The sequence below is a fragment of the Protomyctophum bolini genome (genome assembly GCF_963924005.1).
Source record: "Protomyctophum bolini genome assembly, chromosome: 24".
Classification (NCBI taxonomy): Eukaryota; Metazoa; Chordata; class Actinopteri; order Myctophiformes; family Myctophidae; genus Protomyctophum; species Protomyctophum bolini.
In genome coordinates this window covers 9,739,055-9,756,717 of record NC_137885.1, presented here as the reverse complement: position 1 = coordinate 9,756,717, position 17,663 = coordinate 9,739,055, and the positions used below count along the sequence as shown (strand labels likewise).

General features: G+C 41.5%; 1 protein-coding gene across 1 annotated transcript; it reads right to left on the bottom strand.

Annotated features, from left to right (window-relative positions):
- Positions 1-1,436: 1,436 nt before the first annotated feature.
- On the bottom strand, positions 1,437-16,301 carry kynu (kynureninase; the record flags this gene model as incomplete). Its single annotated transcript, XM_080758512.1, has 14 exons — positions 1,437-1,568; positions 2,581-2,832; positions 3,726-3,811; positions 4,872-4,924; positions 5,524-5,597; positions 7,929-8,027; positions 8,922-9,068; positions 9,913-9,987; positions 10,324-10,395; positions 11,281-11,342; positions 14,098-14,180; positions 14,575-14,695; positions 15,576-15,771; positions 16,290-16,301. The coding sequence occupies 14 exons, from the start codon at positions 16,299-16,301 to the stop codon at positions 1,437-1,439; spliced, it is 1,464 nt and encodes a 487-aa protein (XP_080614638.1).
- Between the last annotated feature and the right edge of the window lie 1,362 nt (positions 16,302-17,663).

The following is a 17,663-nucleotide window of genomic DNA, read 5'->3' as shown; positions in this document are numbered from 1 at the left end:
TCCCCTTCACGGTTTACTTCACCTACAGTTAATTAACAGAATGAAGCCAACGGCTCAGCACCCACCTAAACACCTCTCTGAGACTGAACCACCATGCACCTTTAACCTGCTGTCATATCAGGACAGAGAGAGGGGGGTAAAGAAAGAAAGAAAGAAAGAAAGAAAAAGAAAGAAAGAAATGTGGTTGAGGCTCCAGGGCCGCAAGCATGCGGCTGTTTAAATGTAATTAGATTTGACGCGAGGCGCCCCTGATCCCCATTACCTGGCTGGCTCACTGCCACACACAACAACCCTAACAACCACCCACCCCCCCCTTAGGGGGGCTGCACTCTGTCAGCTTGTCGAATATAGAGAGTGACGGTATAGAGAGGGAGCGAGGGCAGTCAGGGAATCGAAGTAGGGAGAGAGAGAGAGAGAGAGAGAGAGAGAGAGAGAGAGAGAGAGAGAGAGAGAGAGTGAAATGAAAAAAGTGCCTTGGGAGGGTCTTTTTTTTCATCCGCTGGTTCGATACACATATTAAGGTAAGGGAGCCCATGGGTGTCAAACATCAAAAGTGGCCCAAAAGGCTGGAGAGAGAAAGGAAAAGGACACATAGTGACAGCAGGAAAGGTCCCACTGTCAAAATAAGTATGTGAAATACTGACTGAATATTAGGGATATTAAGTGTATATTAAGGACAATCAACAAGCCATTTATGTCAATGAAGCCCCTCGCCAACTTCACGTTTTGTTCACGTTTACAGTACTTGCAAAGATCTGGCTCAGTTCATCTGTTTTTTATTCAACAGTATGTGTTGCCCTCATGTGGTCAAAATGAAGAAATACAAGTGGAAGTTGTTAAAAACGAGATTACATAATATGGCACTTCTTTCTACAATATTATGCTACTAAAATCCACAGGCTCGCAATGAGACGCATTATGAGCTTGTAGATGCGACACCATCATGTAACACCATCATGTAGCACTGCACACGTACTAGTTACGATTTAATTTAAATAATCTAACATACAGACTGATTAAAATAACGTTGTATTCAGTAATGTTTTTTTTTTTAAATAACACTGTAATGAGAAGTTATCCATAAATAATGCTGTTCCATTTCCAAATCTGTGCAGTAACATTTTTAAATGAATTACATTACAAAGTAAACTCTTATAATGATGCATTTCCAAGAGCTACAGTTTAAACCAAACATTATGAACCACTTAAAATACTATACTTGGTTGACCGAAATACCCCAGGGCTCAATAATATTATTATATGATATTTTCAGTTTTTGCTCTTGCATTAAATATCTTCGGTGAAAATAGCTGATGCATAAGCTCAACACGTTGAGTTGTGAGCTTGCACAAGCTCAACACGTTGCGTTGTGAGCTTGTGGACCTGCTATTTTCCTGCGAAAGTCCGAATACTGATGCTGAACGTGGCCATGCCGTTTATTTGTGCTGCTGTTGGCCGGTGGCAGCGAGCGCAGCTCCCAGGACCTCAATGAAGCGATGGACGTCACTGAAGGAGTTGTACAGAGGAACCGGAGCCACCCGCAGTACGTTGGGCTCTCTCATGTCACACTGTGGAACAAGCGGGACAAACAGCAGGAACTAGAACAGCAGTCCACACAGCTGTGCAACAGGGTCAAAAAGCACCCCAAATGGACGAGACACACGAGAAGCCAAAGGCTTATTTATTGTGGTCCATTAAACATTCAACAAACAATTTAGTGACGAAGACCAATTCGAATTTTGGAGGAGCCGTGATTTAAGGGCAACTCATCGCTTGTACATTTCTCTGAACTTTGACCTTTCAATCAAACTAATTCTTCATTAGGTCAGTTCACTATGGAAACCATGTAAGACGGTCAAATTCTGTCATTGGTAAAGTTTTGGTAACTTTTTACTTCACCAAATGGGAGCAATCTCACTGCAAAATTATGTACATTGTATGTAAAAATTATGTAAGTGAAGAAGGCATTCAACAAACACTACCTGATCAGGTGAGTATAGTCACATCCACTCTTTGCCTGACCAGAGCGGCTATTTAAACTTCTCTGCCTACCTGCTCCTTCCTGGCTTCTCTCCTGCTGTGCTGACATGCGTCACTGCTGCTGCTGCTGCTGTCTCCCTGCCTTGCTTGCTAACCTGCTAACCTGCTTTGCGAATCCCACCGCCTCCCCAGCATCCACCTGTAGGCTCTGTTTCTAGTCTTAATGAATTTACTGTCATTCTATTTGGCGTATAACTTAACTAAAATATAACCCATACCACAGGGAATGAATAGAGACCTGACGCCAAACTATGCTCAATTATGCTCAATAAATATATATTCTAAATTCATTCTAAGAGCTGTTCAAAAATAGCAGAAATAGCAGAACTCAAGCTATTTTGTAAAAAACATTTGGAAAGAAAAGATTTTGTGTCTTTGTGCAATCCGTGATTACGAGGCCTAAAAGGCAAACAGAAATAGAAATTGTAACGTTCCAATGTTCAATGCAACAAAAAAAAAAAGCGTTAATCAGCGTTAATTGTTCGTGTGCTGACAACTAATCGCCCATCTTAAATTTGTAACGGCGACAGCCCTACTCACAGCGACTCCTCTCTTCTCCAGCTGGTCGAAGACATCTCTGATCGGCACCGAGAAGGACAGAGAGAGCTGGCAGCCCCTCTGCAGGGGGTCCGAGGGGGTGATGATTCTCACGGTGGCCCCGCCCCTCTGCAGGGGGTCCGAGGTGGCCCCCCGGTGAGGCTGGCCGTAGTAACACTGGATCAGGTGCTCCATGTAACCCGTCAACAGAACGGACTTCCTCCTCAGCGCAGACATGCTGGTCATCGCAAACACCTGGGGGGGAGCGGAACATAAACATAACGTGTGAACTTGTAGATAGGCTGATTAATCTATGAGTTTGACCCTCTAAGACCTGCATTCATTTCTACTTGCAAAAAATTGATTTCAACCTTACTACTACTTTGTACTACTAGGACTAAGACTAAAAAATATGTTAAAAAATTAAATTGAATAAAATAAATTGATGAAAAATCTATAATAATTATATAATAATATAATAAATTAATAATTTACATTTGGGGGATATCTTTCACAATAATGAATAAAACATGTTCTAGACATTCTAATGATCACAAAAAAACATATATTACAATTATTGTACCTACTTTTATTAGGGTATAGGTCAAAAGTCTAAAAGAAATTCAAAATCGCACAGAGTCCAGACATTTTTAATTAGTGTGAATTTCAGCCTCTGTGGGGGGTATTTATATGCAGATATCATGACCAATGGCATTGAAATGGCATTGCAATGAACATCACTGATGACGTTTAGGTGAAAAAATAACAGAAAAAAATTATAATAATTTAGTAATTAATTAAAATAAAATTGTTGCTAAAAAGCAACGCTGGGTCTTAGAGGGTTAAAGCCAAATGCATACTTCACTAGGACACCCGAATAAAGTCTCGTTCGGCTCGGTCCAGTCTACAATATGATAGGCTGTTCGGTGCGTCCAAGATGTTGTGACTAATAATACCAGTTTGTCTGTTCCGCATTGTTTCCACTTTCATTCAGGCCAGATGTTTATCATCATTTTATCATCTACTCAATCAAAATAATATCAAAGAAAATACTGAATCAAGCAACTTAAAAACTATCTGGGGTGTTCACAAAATCCCGAGTAGACTGAGTAGGAAGCCTGTAGATCAAGGTACAGGTACGTACGTACCTCTAGACTGGCTTGCAGGGGACAGACCAGCAGGATGGGTTGGTTTGACAGCCTGTAGCCACTGATGCCAGGCTGAAGATCCATCACTTAGGACAGGTAAACAAATATACAAATGTTAATGCAGTGGAACTTATAGAGGGCATGCATAAAGTGAGTGGCAAATCGAGTGGCAAAGTGAGTGGAAAAGTGAGTTTAGCGTCGTTTAATGCAATCAGATAGGAATTTTCTGTTTGGATTTAAGGGCTGTCAACGCCAGAAAGTAGTTTTTTGCCACTCAGTACTATAGGCGTTCCTACTTCCGGGTATGATGTCACGCGCATCCCCTCTATCCAACATGCTTTTAAATGTATATGCCTGTGGCGTTAAAAGAAGCATTTCACCCATTTTCAAAGGTGTCTTCGTACAATTAGTCATCGCCAATGCTCATTATAAGATGGCGCCATTCACGTCAGCAACCTGCCTACCAACCAATGACATCGATGAGTATTCCAAGGTGATAGAAACTACATCCTTCATCTCACTGGAAATACAGTTGTAGTCATTGTTCTTGCCTTCTTAAAAAGGCCCACCTCTGAGACACACAATGGTAGTAGTTGCGACCACAGGTCACATTTACTGCTATAACTCAGGTTACAGGAGGAAAGGACTCAAAGGAGGCACTGGAGCAACTCAGTCAATTCAAGCCCTTATTTTATTATCAGGGTGCAAGTAATAAAGTAACGTTTCGATGTATCAGTCGCGTCTTCGTCAGGTCAGAACAAAGAAGGTATCTAAGGGGAACAAAGTATGTTTTTTTTACTGTCTGGCAACCGAATCTGGCGTTATCTCCGAGATAGAAACGATACCTGCCGCTGTTTATAGCCTCAATAAAATGATGTACTGTGCACAACCTGTGATATATCTTCTTTTATATTCCTGAACCGATTATATGTTCATAAATCGTTCATAAATAGCATTTGTTCATGAGCTGGTCCAGCCGGCTTCCGGTGCGAGGTTTGCCACCCATGAAAGCGTCCATGACAGTGTCATGGCGTATCGACCGGCGTCCGCACCGTCTCTTCCTTCTGTAAAGAAATTCCTTGGTGGCTACCAGGATGTTTTGTCTTAAATATCAGTGGAAATGGAAAACAATTATGTATTCCTTACCATTATTCATCTGGAAACGAGTTTTGAGATCATGCCCCCACCATCCTAAGAGACTGGATGAGAACATCAGTAGTGCTATTTTAATATTTATATCCATAAGTGGGACATTACATGATAGTATATTGTATGTATCGTGTATTCGTACTGTATGACACCATAAAATATTAATTACAGCAGTGCAGTGCGTCCGGGGAATCCCAAGGGGTCGTTGAGGGGATTCAAGGGGGTCCCCAGCTAACTCATTGATAGCAACCAAATGGACCCTAATGGTTCTGTAACTCTGAGTGTATAGGTTAATTGAACTGAGTGTATACCGGTAGGTTAATTTAACTCTGAGTGTGCAATACACACATTCGCTGTATAGATTAGGGTCTCAGAGACAGGGCCGGGGGGGGGCGTGGGTCGGGGGGGTATCAAATCACTAATGGGGATCCTTGAAATTGGGAAGGTTGAAAACAATGGATTTATTTGGTTGTGTGCATTAGTTCAGCTTGTGAGAAAACGAACAAATCCATTTAATGTCAATTCGGGTGAGGCTGACAAAACAATAATAGATTAAATTACACTGAAAACTACAGACTGCGCTCGTGCTTCAAATGAAGCTGTGTGACATGATGCAGTAATAGTTACTAGTAGTAGATTAGTCACTCACGCTGGTTTGGCTGTGTGTGCGTGCTTCTCGTGAATGAATGCGCCCGCAAGGCCTCCCGCGCCAGAGTTCACATACTGCAAAATACAACAAACACAACTCACTTTAACAAGTGTAATAATAAAACTATAATGAAATACGAAATAGTAAAATAAAAATCACACCCGTGTGAAGTGAGTGAGGGGCACTCTTATCATCATATGTCACCATACATCATCTCATTCTGGTTAATCCCAATGTGCGTCCTCACTTTTGTCTTCAATGTTTGTGTTTACGCTCAAAGCTCAATGGCATTCAATGGCATTCAATGGGCTCTATTTTCGTGCATGCTAAACCTCTTATCCCTAAACTACTTGGCCTTTTTTACTATTTTGAAAATCATTTTTGAATAGTTAAAATAGCCAATCTACAAGCTCACAACGTGTCGATGTAGTGTAGGGATAAAGGGGTCTAGCATGGACGATAGAGCCTAATGTTTGTGTTAAGACAATGTTTGTCGTGTTTACAGTACACAAACCCTCAAAGATGGACATAGGAGTTAGCCTGATTGTCAGACTCTGAGAGCTTCAGTCGAGTGGGCGGGGTCTATGGGCTGGAAACCAGGCTACATAGGAGTGGCTAGCGCACCTAAAAAAATAACCTTCATAAAAAACAGGTTAAGTTTTCTTTTAAAACATATAGGCTAGTATCAAATATCCACATTCCGTCACTTGGCCATAGATGTGGTTGTGACACCATGTGCTTCCATTTATCAGGACACAGCGGGCTCCATTTCCGTCACCGCTAAACCCCTTAACTTAAATCCCTAAACTTCTTTGCTTTTTTTTTACTATTTTGCTAAACATTTTTTAAATGAAAATGGCCAGTCTACAAGCTCACAACGTGTCAATGTAAATTGGCTAGTTGAACTATTCAAAAATGTTTTTCAAAATAGTAAAAAAAAAAGGCAAAGAAGTTTAGGGATAAGGGGTTTAGCGGTGACGAATATGGAGCCCGGAGCATGGCCCACAAACAGGACGTCACAGTTAAACTGCAACCGCCATCTGCTACGTTTCCTATCTGTCCCTCTTCATATGTTTACTAACTCTGTCTCAGTCATGACTCGTGTATCTTCCGTTTGTGCAAAGGTATACACAGTATGCTATCTGTGTGCTTAACCACTTAAACACTATCTGCACACTACTAGTTTGTATGGCAGACAGTTTGCATTTCTGATGCCCCCTATGAGCAGGATAGACCTGGCGTAACCTATACGTTGTTTTACCTTTCATGCCGGGAGCTACCTCTGTGTCTTATATAGCAACACAATACATTTTTATGATGTGATTTTCTTTTTTTAATAAGCATTTGAAGGTTTTCAGAAAACCTTACTGTAGGTTACGTTTTAGAAGCCATTTTTAGAACCGGCCCCCTTCAAAATGTGATTCCATAATTGGAGTGATTGGATGTTGGGTTCGATATGGTGTGTTTTTGTAAGACATTTTTCAAGGCAATTAGAGGTATGTTTGATGTGTGATTCATGATCTGTTATTCTTGGGCAAAAATTGGCCCATCCCGTATGTTTGGAAGCCGAGTCTTGATCACAGTCTTGATCACAGGATTCCAGAGACAAAGGGCTCCAATTTTGTCTCCGACTTTACCCGCAGCGTGGCCCGCAATTCAGCCGCTGCCTGAAAATTACTCTGTCCCTTAATGGTATTTTCGTCCAGCATCACCCGCTATCTTCCTTGTGTCCATTGTGTTTATATAATTGTATAGTTAAAGAAGTTATTTGTGCCAGCCTGCCAGCCATTGTGCGGCTTGTGCGGCTTGTGCCGCGATTCCATTTGCTTTTCAGTTCATCACCAGCGCAGCAAAATGGTTTAATCCGACTTGCCAAACTTTCCTTTTCGCTTCATACCGTTCTGTAGAGACGATCTACATGCACGATCTATATACCAAATGAAAGCCCTAATTTCGTAGTTTACATAGAACTTTGAAAAATGGGCTAGATTTGAGCGAGTTGTGACTCATTGAAAAGACGAGTGTTCTTGGCTCTTTGCGTGTGGAAAAAAAAAAAGAACGACACGGGGGGCGGGGGGTGCAGCACAAGTGAGGCAGCAACGGGCTGAGGCTATGAAGCAATATAGCACTAACGGGCAACGCATAAGGGATCTATAAGGCAATGGGACGTGGACTGGTGATTGGTCCAATTGTGTAACACCCAAACCACACCTATGCATAATATAACGGATAACGGAGGTGTTTAAGGGATTTAGACAGGTAACCCTTTCCCCACTCCTAAATCCCCAAATAGTGGCTTTAGGAAGATGAGACAAAAATGGAGCCCAAAGTGTACCAACTTCTATGGGTTTTGAGTTGCATCATGAATCATGATTCAAGGAGAGGATTTATTTTAGGACACTGACCTTATAAGAACACCAGCAGGCGAAGTCCACTCCCCAGTCATGTAGCTTGAGTTCAGCGTTCCCCACAGCATGAGCACAGTCAAACCCTACATAACAACCCTGGGGAGGAGAGATGTTAACCCATTCTGACCTGAGATCAGATTCATACGAGGTTTCCACTGGACACACACTGGTCTGATTAACCCATTCTGACCTGAGATCAGATTCTAAAAATGTCAGTCGTTCTTTGATTTTTCAAAAATAGCAGACCTACAAGCTCGTAGCGCGCCACTCGGTGGCGCGCTACGAGCTTGTAGATCTGCTATTTTTCAATAGGTAAAGCATAACATGATGCTAAACACCAAAATGGGTGCCCGGTCAGAATGGGTTAAGGGAGGAAAGGATTCAAAGTAATGGTCGATGCACACACACACATATATTGTACATGCGCTCGCACAATCAAGCACGCGGAAGTATGCAGGATGTGAGACGTTCAGAAACGTTTGCCATCACAATAAAAGCATATCAGTTGGAACTTAAGTTGAAAAGAGCTATGGGGCTTCAATTTCACACGGCCCATATGACAAGACAGAAGCAAAGTGTAAGAGGAGTATTGACTTTTGCATTTCACATTGCAAAAGGCCAGGGTGTAGGAAAAAGTGGGCACCTAAAGGGCTGTATTTTGCGTGTCTTAAGTACCAGGTCTTATTCCCTAACTTGAGTAAACTAAAGACCTGGAGGCGTGATCAATGCTCTTTGTCCACTCAGAATAGCCAAATGGCATTGACCACGCCTCCAGGTCTTTAGTTTACTCAAGTTAGGGAATAAGACCTGGTACTTAAGACACGCAAAATACAGCCCTACACTGCGGGCACCTCAGTGTTAAATTGAAGCATGACACTGTTTCAATAAACAGTGTCCAGCCTGGGTGATAGCACAGTAGAGTATGTTATCAGTAGGTTTAGTAGGTTAATAGTAGGTTATGTTGTGTTTAGTAGGCTAACAGTAGTCTACCTTCCTGTGTCCAGCCTGGGTGATAGCAGCCAGGTCAAACAGCTGTCCGGTGTAGTACTGAACCCCACTGAACATCACCACAGCGATGGAATCGCCCTCCCTGTCGATCACCTCCAGAATGTCCTCTGTTCTCAGGGTCTCCTCCCCCTGACACACAATTAAAAAGAAAAATGAATGATAAAACAAAAACCTTCAGAGGTTCATGTGCACACAATACATATCCACCAGGCCGGGAGTCCAGTATGTTACTGTACCTCTGTCATCTGTATATCTGTGTGGGACTCAATATTTGGGCATTGTTTCCAGTGACTTGACTAAATATCACAGATTTAGTAGGTGGGCTCTACTCTAGACCAGTTCACACCAGTTAATAGACCCTTCGCTAACCTCCACCCACCCACTCACTCTACTCTGCCAGACCAAGGTCGGTCAAGCTTTGCTTCTTGCCCATTGACTTGCATGTTATATGACGGATTTTCCACGTGAAAATATCCGATCATTTCAGGTGCAAACGCTTCAGTCAAAATGTCTTCGGAATCTAGTCAACGAGGCCTGCAGCAGGCTATGCACTGGACATTTTTATAATAAACTAAAAACACAGGGAAATTATAGAGGCATTCATTGGAGACGCATGCCAACTCAATCAACTTTAACTAACGATCCGGATATGAATTGATATAATATGCTTAGCAACGGTTGTTAAGATAGCATTGGACAATCGCATTTGGGGTGGGATTTTCCAAAGGGTCTATTGGGATTAAAAAGCAGGCTTTTCTCTGCAGCGTTGATGAGCCTGGTGAAACCAGGTTGTTTGGGATTTCGTGTTAACAGTATCACTCTCAGATTGATCTGGCAGTCCAAGTGGGTGGACCAAGTTCCAGTTCTTTTTCCAACTTTTAAGGATCTGAACAAATTAATTTGGTTCAAAATTAAGCAGGAAAAAAGAACGGAACCGGTTCAACCCCCGGTGGAAAAGGGATGTCAGACCTACCGGCCTGGGAGAGACCAGCACCATGCTCTCCTTGGGGTCCAAGCCCCTCAACGTGATCTGAGACTCCACGGCATACTGAGAGAGAGAGGAGAGGAGAGGATTATTACTCCCAGAGCAAAACACTGTTGATATATTACCCTGTTACAGTGAGTCATAGATTGTATATTTGAAATAATGCTGATCATTAATTCTTTAGAGAGAAATTCATTCATTCAATTCTTTTGAAACATATCAGATGTTTTTATTATTATTAATGATAATTAGCTTATTCTATTTTGGAAACATAAGAAAATGGGATATCGCGACTCATAAACAAATGTTCAAGCTCACATTGTGAGGTTGTAGATCAGCTATTTTCACAGAATGCCTATTATGAGGTTCGAGTGGTTAACTGATGGCTGGATTACTCACGTGGTCCGACGGGAATGCCTTGTCCTCCAGGAGGATTTTGTAGCGTTTTTCTGTAGGTTTGTAAAAGGAAAGCTGCAAGGGAATTATGTGGCATCTCAGTTAAAGAAGTACTTCAATTAAAAATATATCATATCTTTTTTTCTCCTATCAATTACTCACCCTGTGAAGCCTTGAATTCAGGTCGAATTTTAGTTTTTTTTTTCACATTCCTTTACGTGGATGAAGAATCCAAAAACGAAGAAGATAAATACTTGGTGAATATAGTATATCTATATATTATTTTATTTATTCCAACCCAGCTCTCAACCCTACTGTCTTGTATCCAAATATCCTCATGACGTCACATTATTCAAGGGGTGAGTAATTGATAGGGAAGAATGAATACATTACATATTTTTTTTAAAAGGGACATTTAGCTGATTTTCAACCTAAATTAAATTGTGCTGATGTGAGGCACCAAAGTATAGTTGCACCGCTCAGTTCGCACGGGTGTGATGTTTAGCTAACTGTGGAAGTGTGTGCCTGATTGGGTGGGTAGAGGTGTCTCCTGGGAAATGTATGTGTCACTCGTATGTGTCAAAGTGTCCCTGGACAAGGCATTTAAACCCTAACCTAACTGCTCCCCGGGTGCCGTATTAATGGCAGCCACTGCGACTAATAGTTAGGATGGCAAAATGCAGAGGAAGGATTTCACTTATGACAAATAACCCCAACAATACTAAAGGGTGACTACATCATTATTACTTGTCGAGAAATACACAGCTAAATTTCCCTTTAAGGAATAAAACATTAAAAGCCAAGCTACCTATATTAATTGTAATTAAATCAATCACAAGTGCCTTAAACATTCATAGCTGGGGTTCAACCGAAAATACTTTTTGACCTCCTATTGACTACAGGGACCTGACATTTACTGAATCTACTCCCTATGTGGGTTTGATTTGATCAAAATCTTACTAGTAGGAGGTGTAGATTAACTGTCAAACCATTCATCAATGCCACCTCTTCAGCTTTAGCCCCTGTAATGTACAGAGAAAGAGAAAGCGAGAGAGACACAGACAGACATAACAATTCAGTTATTTTCTTTCGTGTCATGCTTTCATGTCAGCACTCTCTCTCAAAATTCCACAACCGCTTGTAACTGTTCGACAACTCTAACTATAACTACTGCAGTAACAATTATTACACAATTGTCTGATCACAATTATTGTAGTAGATTTTCTGATATTATTTGTATCGGTCATTGTCAATCATTTCTAAGTATAATTAAATCATTTGTTATACCGGTTTCTGCCCTGTGCATTTTTTACTTACAAAGCCTGAAAGGCACACAGAAATGTTATGTTTCCATTCCAGTGTTCAATGTCAAAAACACTGATATCAATTATATCGTTCATCACAATTATGTGAATGATAATTAATTGTAAAGGTAAAATGAGACGGTTGTAACAGCCCTACGCATGCCTGTGTTGAAATGGAGCGAAATGCTGAGAATTCTTCTGTTGCACTTTGGACTCTACAAAACACACCGGGATGCAAGAGTTCAACGGCCTAAGGAAGCTGCCTAACTCAAAACATCTATAAAGTAAGTAATAAGTATGGACTTGTATGGACTGTTGAAAAGACAAGGAAGTGCAGTGTTGAGTGTGAAGTCTATCAGAGATGCGGTTCACCAGTACCGATTACCAAACAGCAGGCAAGCAACAAATGGGCATGGCACTATAGTAATAGTAACACTGAAGGAAAATACTGCACTTTTCAGATACATTTTTAAAAAAAAACACTCAAACATGAGCACTAGACAGTTCAACATCTGTTTATCATATTATCCTGGCCTACAGTTCAGAAGAGTGCACTTCTGGTCAGAGGTGTCCTGATTTGATCTCCCGGACTGGCAAATAACCTCTCTCTCAACACAGCTCAAGTGCCCTTGAGCAAGGCAATGAACCACCAACTGCTCAGTATATAACTGATTGTACTGGTCAGCTCCCAGAATTGAAGTGAATAACCACCAGTACAACAGTAGACAATAGAACTGTGGTTGGGGATGCACACGCAGATTATACACACCAACGGACCGACATGCGGAAACAACGGTCGGACTTGCGGTTAGGGTTCCAGGTAGGTTGTCGGTCTAATGACAGTCGGACCAATAGTATGTCTAAACTAAAGCATGTACCCCTGTGGTTGTACTGGTCAGCTCCCAGGTGTGTGTGATTGTGAACCAGGGCTGAAAAAGATCATTCGTGTTCAGAAAGCCGGTTTTATGTTAAGACGTAGTCGTACAAATAAATGGAATTAATAGTGACGGTCTTTATTCCTAAAGGTCAGAGTTCACATGCTTGTAACATAAAAAATCACGGGGCCTGAAACCCAGCACATGCTATAAAAAGCTGGGTGGTCGCTTTCCCTCAAAAACCCAACTCGACCCCAGTAGACAAGACTGTGCTGGTCGGCACAGGAGAAGACTGTGGTTGTACTGGGCACCTCCCAGTGACCAACAGAAGACTGTGGTTGCACTGGGCAGCTCCCAGTGACCAACAGAAGACTGTGGTTGCACTGGGCAGCTCCAAGTAACCAACAGAAGACTGTGGTTGCACTGGGCAGCTCCAAGTGACCAACAGAAGACTGTGGTTGCACTAGGCAGCTCCAAGTGACCAACAGAAGACTGTGGTTGCACTGGGCAGCTCCAAGTGACCAACAGAAGACTGTGGTTGCACTGGGCAGCTCCAAGTGACCAACAAAAGACTGTGGTTGTACTGGGCACCTCCCCAGTGACAAACAGAAGACTGTGTGGTTGTACTGGTCAGCTCCCAGTGACCAAGGAGAAGACTGTGGTTGTACTGGGCACCTCCCCAGTGACCAACATAAGACTGTTATTGTTGTACTGGTCAGCTCCCAGTCTGTACAGTTCATAGCATATACTATGTAGGACAGTAGTGAAAAACAGCATCCGTATCAGCAGTGCATTTCTTTTCAGGCTGCTCAAAACAATCTTCACATAGAGAGAGAGTAAAATCTAGAAAAGCATGATGTAATCATAACGTTCACCCATATCAATTGTAGATTAAGGTGATGAGGTAAAGTAAGGTTACAGATTCAATTCCAGTTTGTCAGGAGTAGGTCATACCGACTCCATCCTACTCCTGGCATTCAACACCCCCCACTGACAGGTGCCGTCTCAGATAATACCTTCTCAATAAAAGCCTTGATGCGGCGTAGTGCGAGTCACGCTTTTATTGGGAAGATATTATTCTTCCGGTTTGAGGGTATAGGATGTTCTGGTTTAGAGGGTTCTGGCCTGATGACTATAAAAAACGAATGACTATTACAACATGACGTAACGATATCATCCGCTCCCGACCGGTTCATAAATCTGAAAAGGCATGCTGCCCAGGCTACTCAAGGACAAGTCCATACTAACAGGGGAAGCTGGGGATCGAACCAGGAACCTTCTGACTCCAAAGGAGCCGCTATACCTCCGGAGCCTCTGCCTCCCCAAGAGTCATCGTATGACAAATAGTGAAAATTGCCACTTTACATGCTCACAACGTGTCACATTTTGGATATATATGTTTTTTAGATCTATGAAATGTTTTGAAAATGGGCAATTACAATGACATGCCCAGAAAAGGTATGCCAGGTTCTTATTGGACATAAGACTCACTGATCCCACCAGAACCTCTCAGCTTTCCTACTGTCTGAGTCAATGCATGAAGACATGTAAAGACGAGTCGACTGTTTTTAAGGGGGATAAAAAGAGCTTGTTCTCACCAACGACATTGGCCATGAGTTCCTCTATGTTGTTCTCGGCCCAGGCCCACGGCCGAGAGCCCTGAACATGACCATGGCAACCCCTGTAAATATGACAACAATAATGAGCATGGACACGCCTGGACATACACAACAACATAATCAGAAACGATTTTTTTTTTGACCAAATACCTCATCATCAAAATTGTTGTTATGATACTATTTGTCTACGGGCTCACAACATATCCTCTCGTGACGTGTTGTGAGCTTGTAGATATATGATATTGATATATTTTCCAGCCCTTTTTCAGCACCCTTATATGATATTCATATATTAGTATATAATAATTAGAATAGAATAGATCTTTATTGTCATTGTAACATATTGTGTCATAAGTACAACGAAAAATAAGACTAGTAAATCCCACATTCCCCAGCTAAATGATTGATAGTTAAACTTTGCCATTATCTCTACACATACAATTTAACATAGCATACGTTTTAGCCCATTTCTCCAGCTCTTCATCCAGGTATCGCTTGGCCTTTTTGGGCTGAAGTCCCAACGAGTTTCCCACAAAATAGATGCATTCTTCAGTGCCGTCGACAAGAGAGAGATCAGCTGTACAGACAAGAGACAGTACGAGGGGTTTGTAAAATATGTTTTCAGGAATGACAATTTATACAGCATCCATACAGCATGTTATTTGTGAATATTGGATTATTTATAGGTCCCCAAATACACAACCGGGCAAGATTTGTATTCAAAAACCTCAACCTCTTTAATGTGAAGGGCAACCAATTTCATAATGCAATTTTGGCACTTTGATTAATTTGCATTTCCTAATTTATATTTTAAACCTCTGGGACCTAAATCAACAGGTGTATTGATTGATAGACATGATTTGTTTGTGCAAATTTAGTCCAGAATTCCTACACTGAATATGTGAATAATTAACTATCAATCATTTAGCTGGGGGAATGTGAGAATGTTACTTGTCTTCCTACATGTTTATAGTTTCGTATGAAGCTATATGCTTTGTATTGTATTGTATTGTATTGTATTGTATTGTATTGTATTGTATTGTATTGTATTGTATACTAGCCTACTGTGCTTAATGACAGTTATGTAAACAAAAAACCTACTCCCATGCAAAAATGCAGATAGTAATTTATTATGACTTACGGTATCAATATTATCGTGGGAAACCAATGGTCACTACCAAACTTTCAATTTGGCCTATATTATGAGATGATTTGCATGGTTCACTCACACTGGAAATAGTGCAGTGAGTGGTTCTCAAAGTGGGGTCTGAGGACCCCCTGGGTTCCTTGAGGGCGTTCTAAATGGACTCTTACATGTCTACAACTCTGAGAGTGTATTTGGTTCCATTTGGTACTTGGTAGACTCTCAGAGTTATGGAGGTCCTTGAAATTAAAAGTTTGATAACCAGAACCACTGACCTTCTGTGTATTATAGTTCGTGTGTAATGTTAACTCACATGGAGGCAGGTCTGCGACTTTGGGCAGCAGGAACTCTTCCCTCAGGTGTTTCAGCTCGTCCTCTTGGTCCAGATAGTGGGCCACCTCCACCGAGGTGGTCCTGCAGCCCAGCCGGGACGCCACCAGCTCCAATGTCTCCCTGGGAGACCCAGCAGAACACCGCGAAGAACTCATCTGGACCTTGAACTGAAGTGGCTGGCAGTGGCACACACACACAACAATGACTTAATGTACAAGGAAAACCTCAGTTCAGTCCTGAATTATAGACTGCCTGCAAGTACGTGGCAATGTTTATATTTTACAATGTTACAAACTATAAGGCGAACTATGTCAATGAACGGACTGCACCAATAGCCTTACGGGGGTGGTAATGCTCTTTAACCCTGTCACTGAGTGATCTGTACAAATATTATTTGGCTAATCATTAGAGAGAGGGGGAGAGAGAGAGAGAGAGAGAGAGAGAGATTTAAGCCTAGGCCTACTATACCGACTAAATTGGTTATAATTTACATTTTGATTTTGATACCAAATTATTTCCAGGGTTAGCCAACATGCATGCCGGCGATGTTGTGCAAAAGGTTCTCTGCCGGCGAATAATGGCCTGCGTCAAAGTTTCACTTTTATGTGGTCTCTGCCTGGTCATTATGATCAGCTGTGGATCATTCTAAATCTAAACCATTGTGAAATTTTAACGCGCATTCGGCATTTCTCACCTGGCTGCACATGATTATCTTCAATATCTTGCGGTTGTCATGTTGTATCTTCTGTTTGTGTTCGTATTCTGTATAGGAACCAACCATATGCATATTGCATGAGTGGAGCAGTAATCACCGTTATCACGTGGACGTTGGACTGTATCTGTCGTGCTCTCAGAATTCCTCTAGATGGCGATATAGTGTCGCAGTTCAATGACTGAGCCTCTTCCAGCCTTAGAACTCTATGCTTCCAGCAGGTAAAACACAAAAACAGCCAATTTACATGGTGCCCACTGCCCACATATCCTGTGTCATCATTTTAGGGGAAAGGCCAATTAATTGGCCTTTGGTGATGCAATGTTTTTGAGGGCACAAAAGCCAAATTCCAGCTCAGGAAGGCTATCAAATAAACGATTAAATCCCACTGTAAATTTCCACAGAAATACAATTCCACCTCTGCTATCTATAGCATTGTGAGCTTGTAGATGATGAACTTGTAGACATATTCCTATGTTCCTAACTAGAATAATTTAGCTGGGGAGCCCCTGGAACCCCCTCATGGACCCCTGGGGGTCCCCAAACCGCACTTTGGAAAGCACTGATTTAGATAGCAGGTGATTTAGACAGATGTTAGGTTTGATTGGTTTTTCTGGTATCCTACATCCCAATTGGTTTTCTTTGCACTCTTTTCACATGAACATGTGCCCTGCCATTTGTTGACTATAGACTCATACCATTTACTGCGATAGTAAAATAAATCCTAAATTGTAATATACTTAAGCCGACATACTGAACACTAGAAACACTAGATCTTACAATGTATTACTTAGGCATTTATCAGACTTATCCAGAGCGACTTACAATAAGCAATTAAGGTAAATGCATAATTTGTTGCTGTCGGGAGGAAACCGCCTAACAACATTTTAGAGGTTTTAGATTTTTCTTTGCATGAATCAGTGCTATTGAACACCCTTTATGTGTGTTGTTTCGAAAATATTGAACCAATGGAAAGTAGAAAAAAGTGCTTTCGACAAAACCACTTAACTCCATTGGACCCTCAAACTGTCTGCTAAAGCAGACAATATATAAAGTCAGAACACCAACTTTGACGAGGCAGTATTGCTTTGTTTTCAAAATATAAGGTTTTCTTAATTTCCTGAAAAATGTATATTTTTCATTTCCTGAAAAATGAACATTTTGGAGTTAGGTACGTGGTTTCCTCCCGACAGCAGAGATATAATATATCAAATGCTCAGAGTAAGCCAGGAACCTATAGCAGCAGTCTATTGTCAAAAATAATAATCTATACATTGATATATTTTAACATTGTGGTCAAGAAAAAGCCTAAGTAACAAAGTTCACACTCGTGTGAAGTGAGTGGCGCTCTTATCA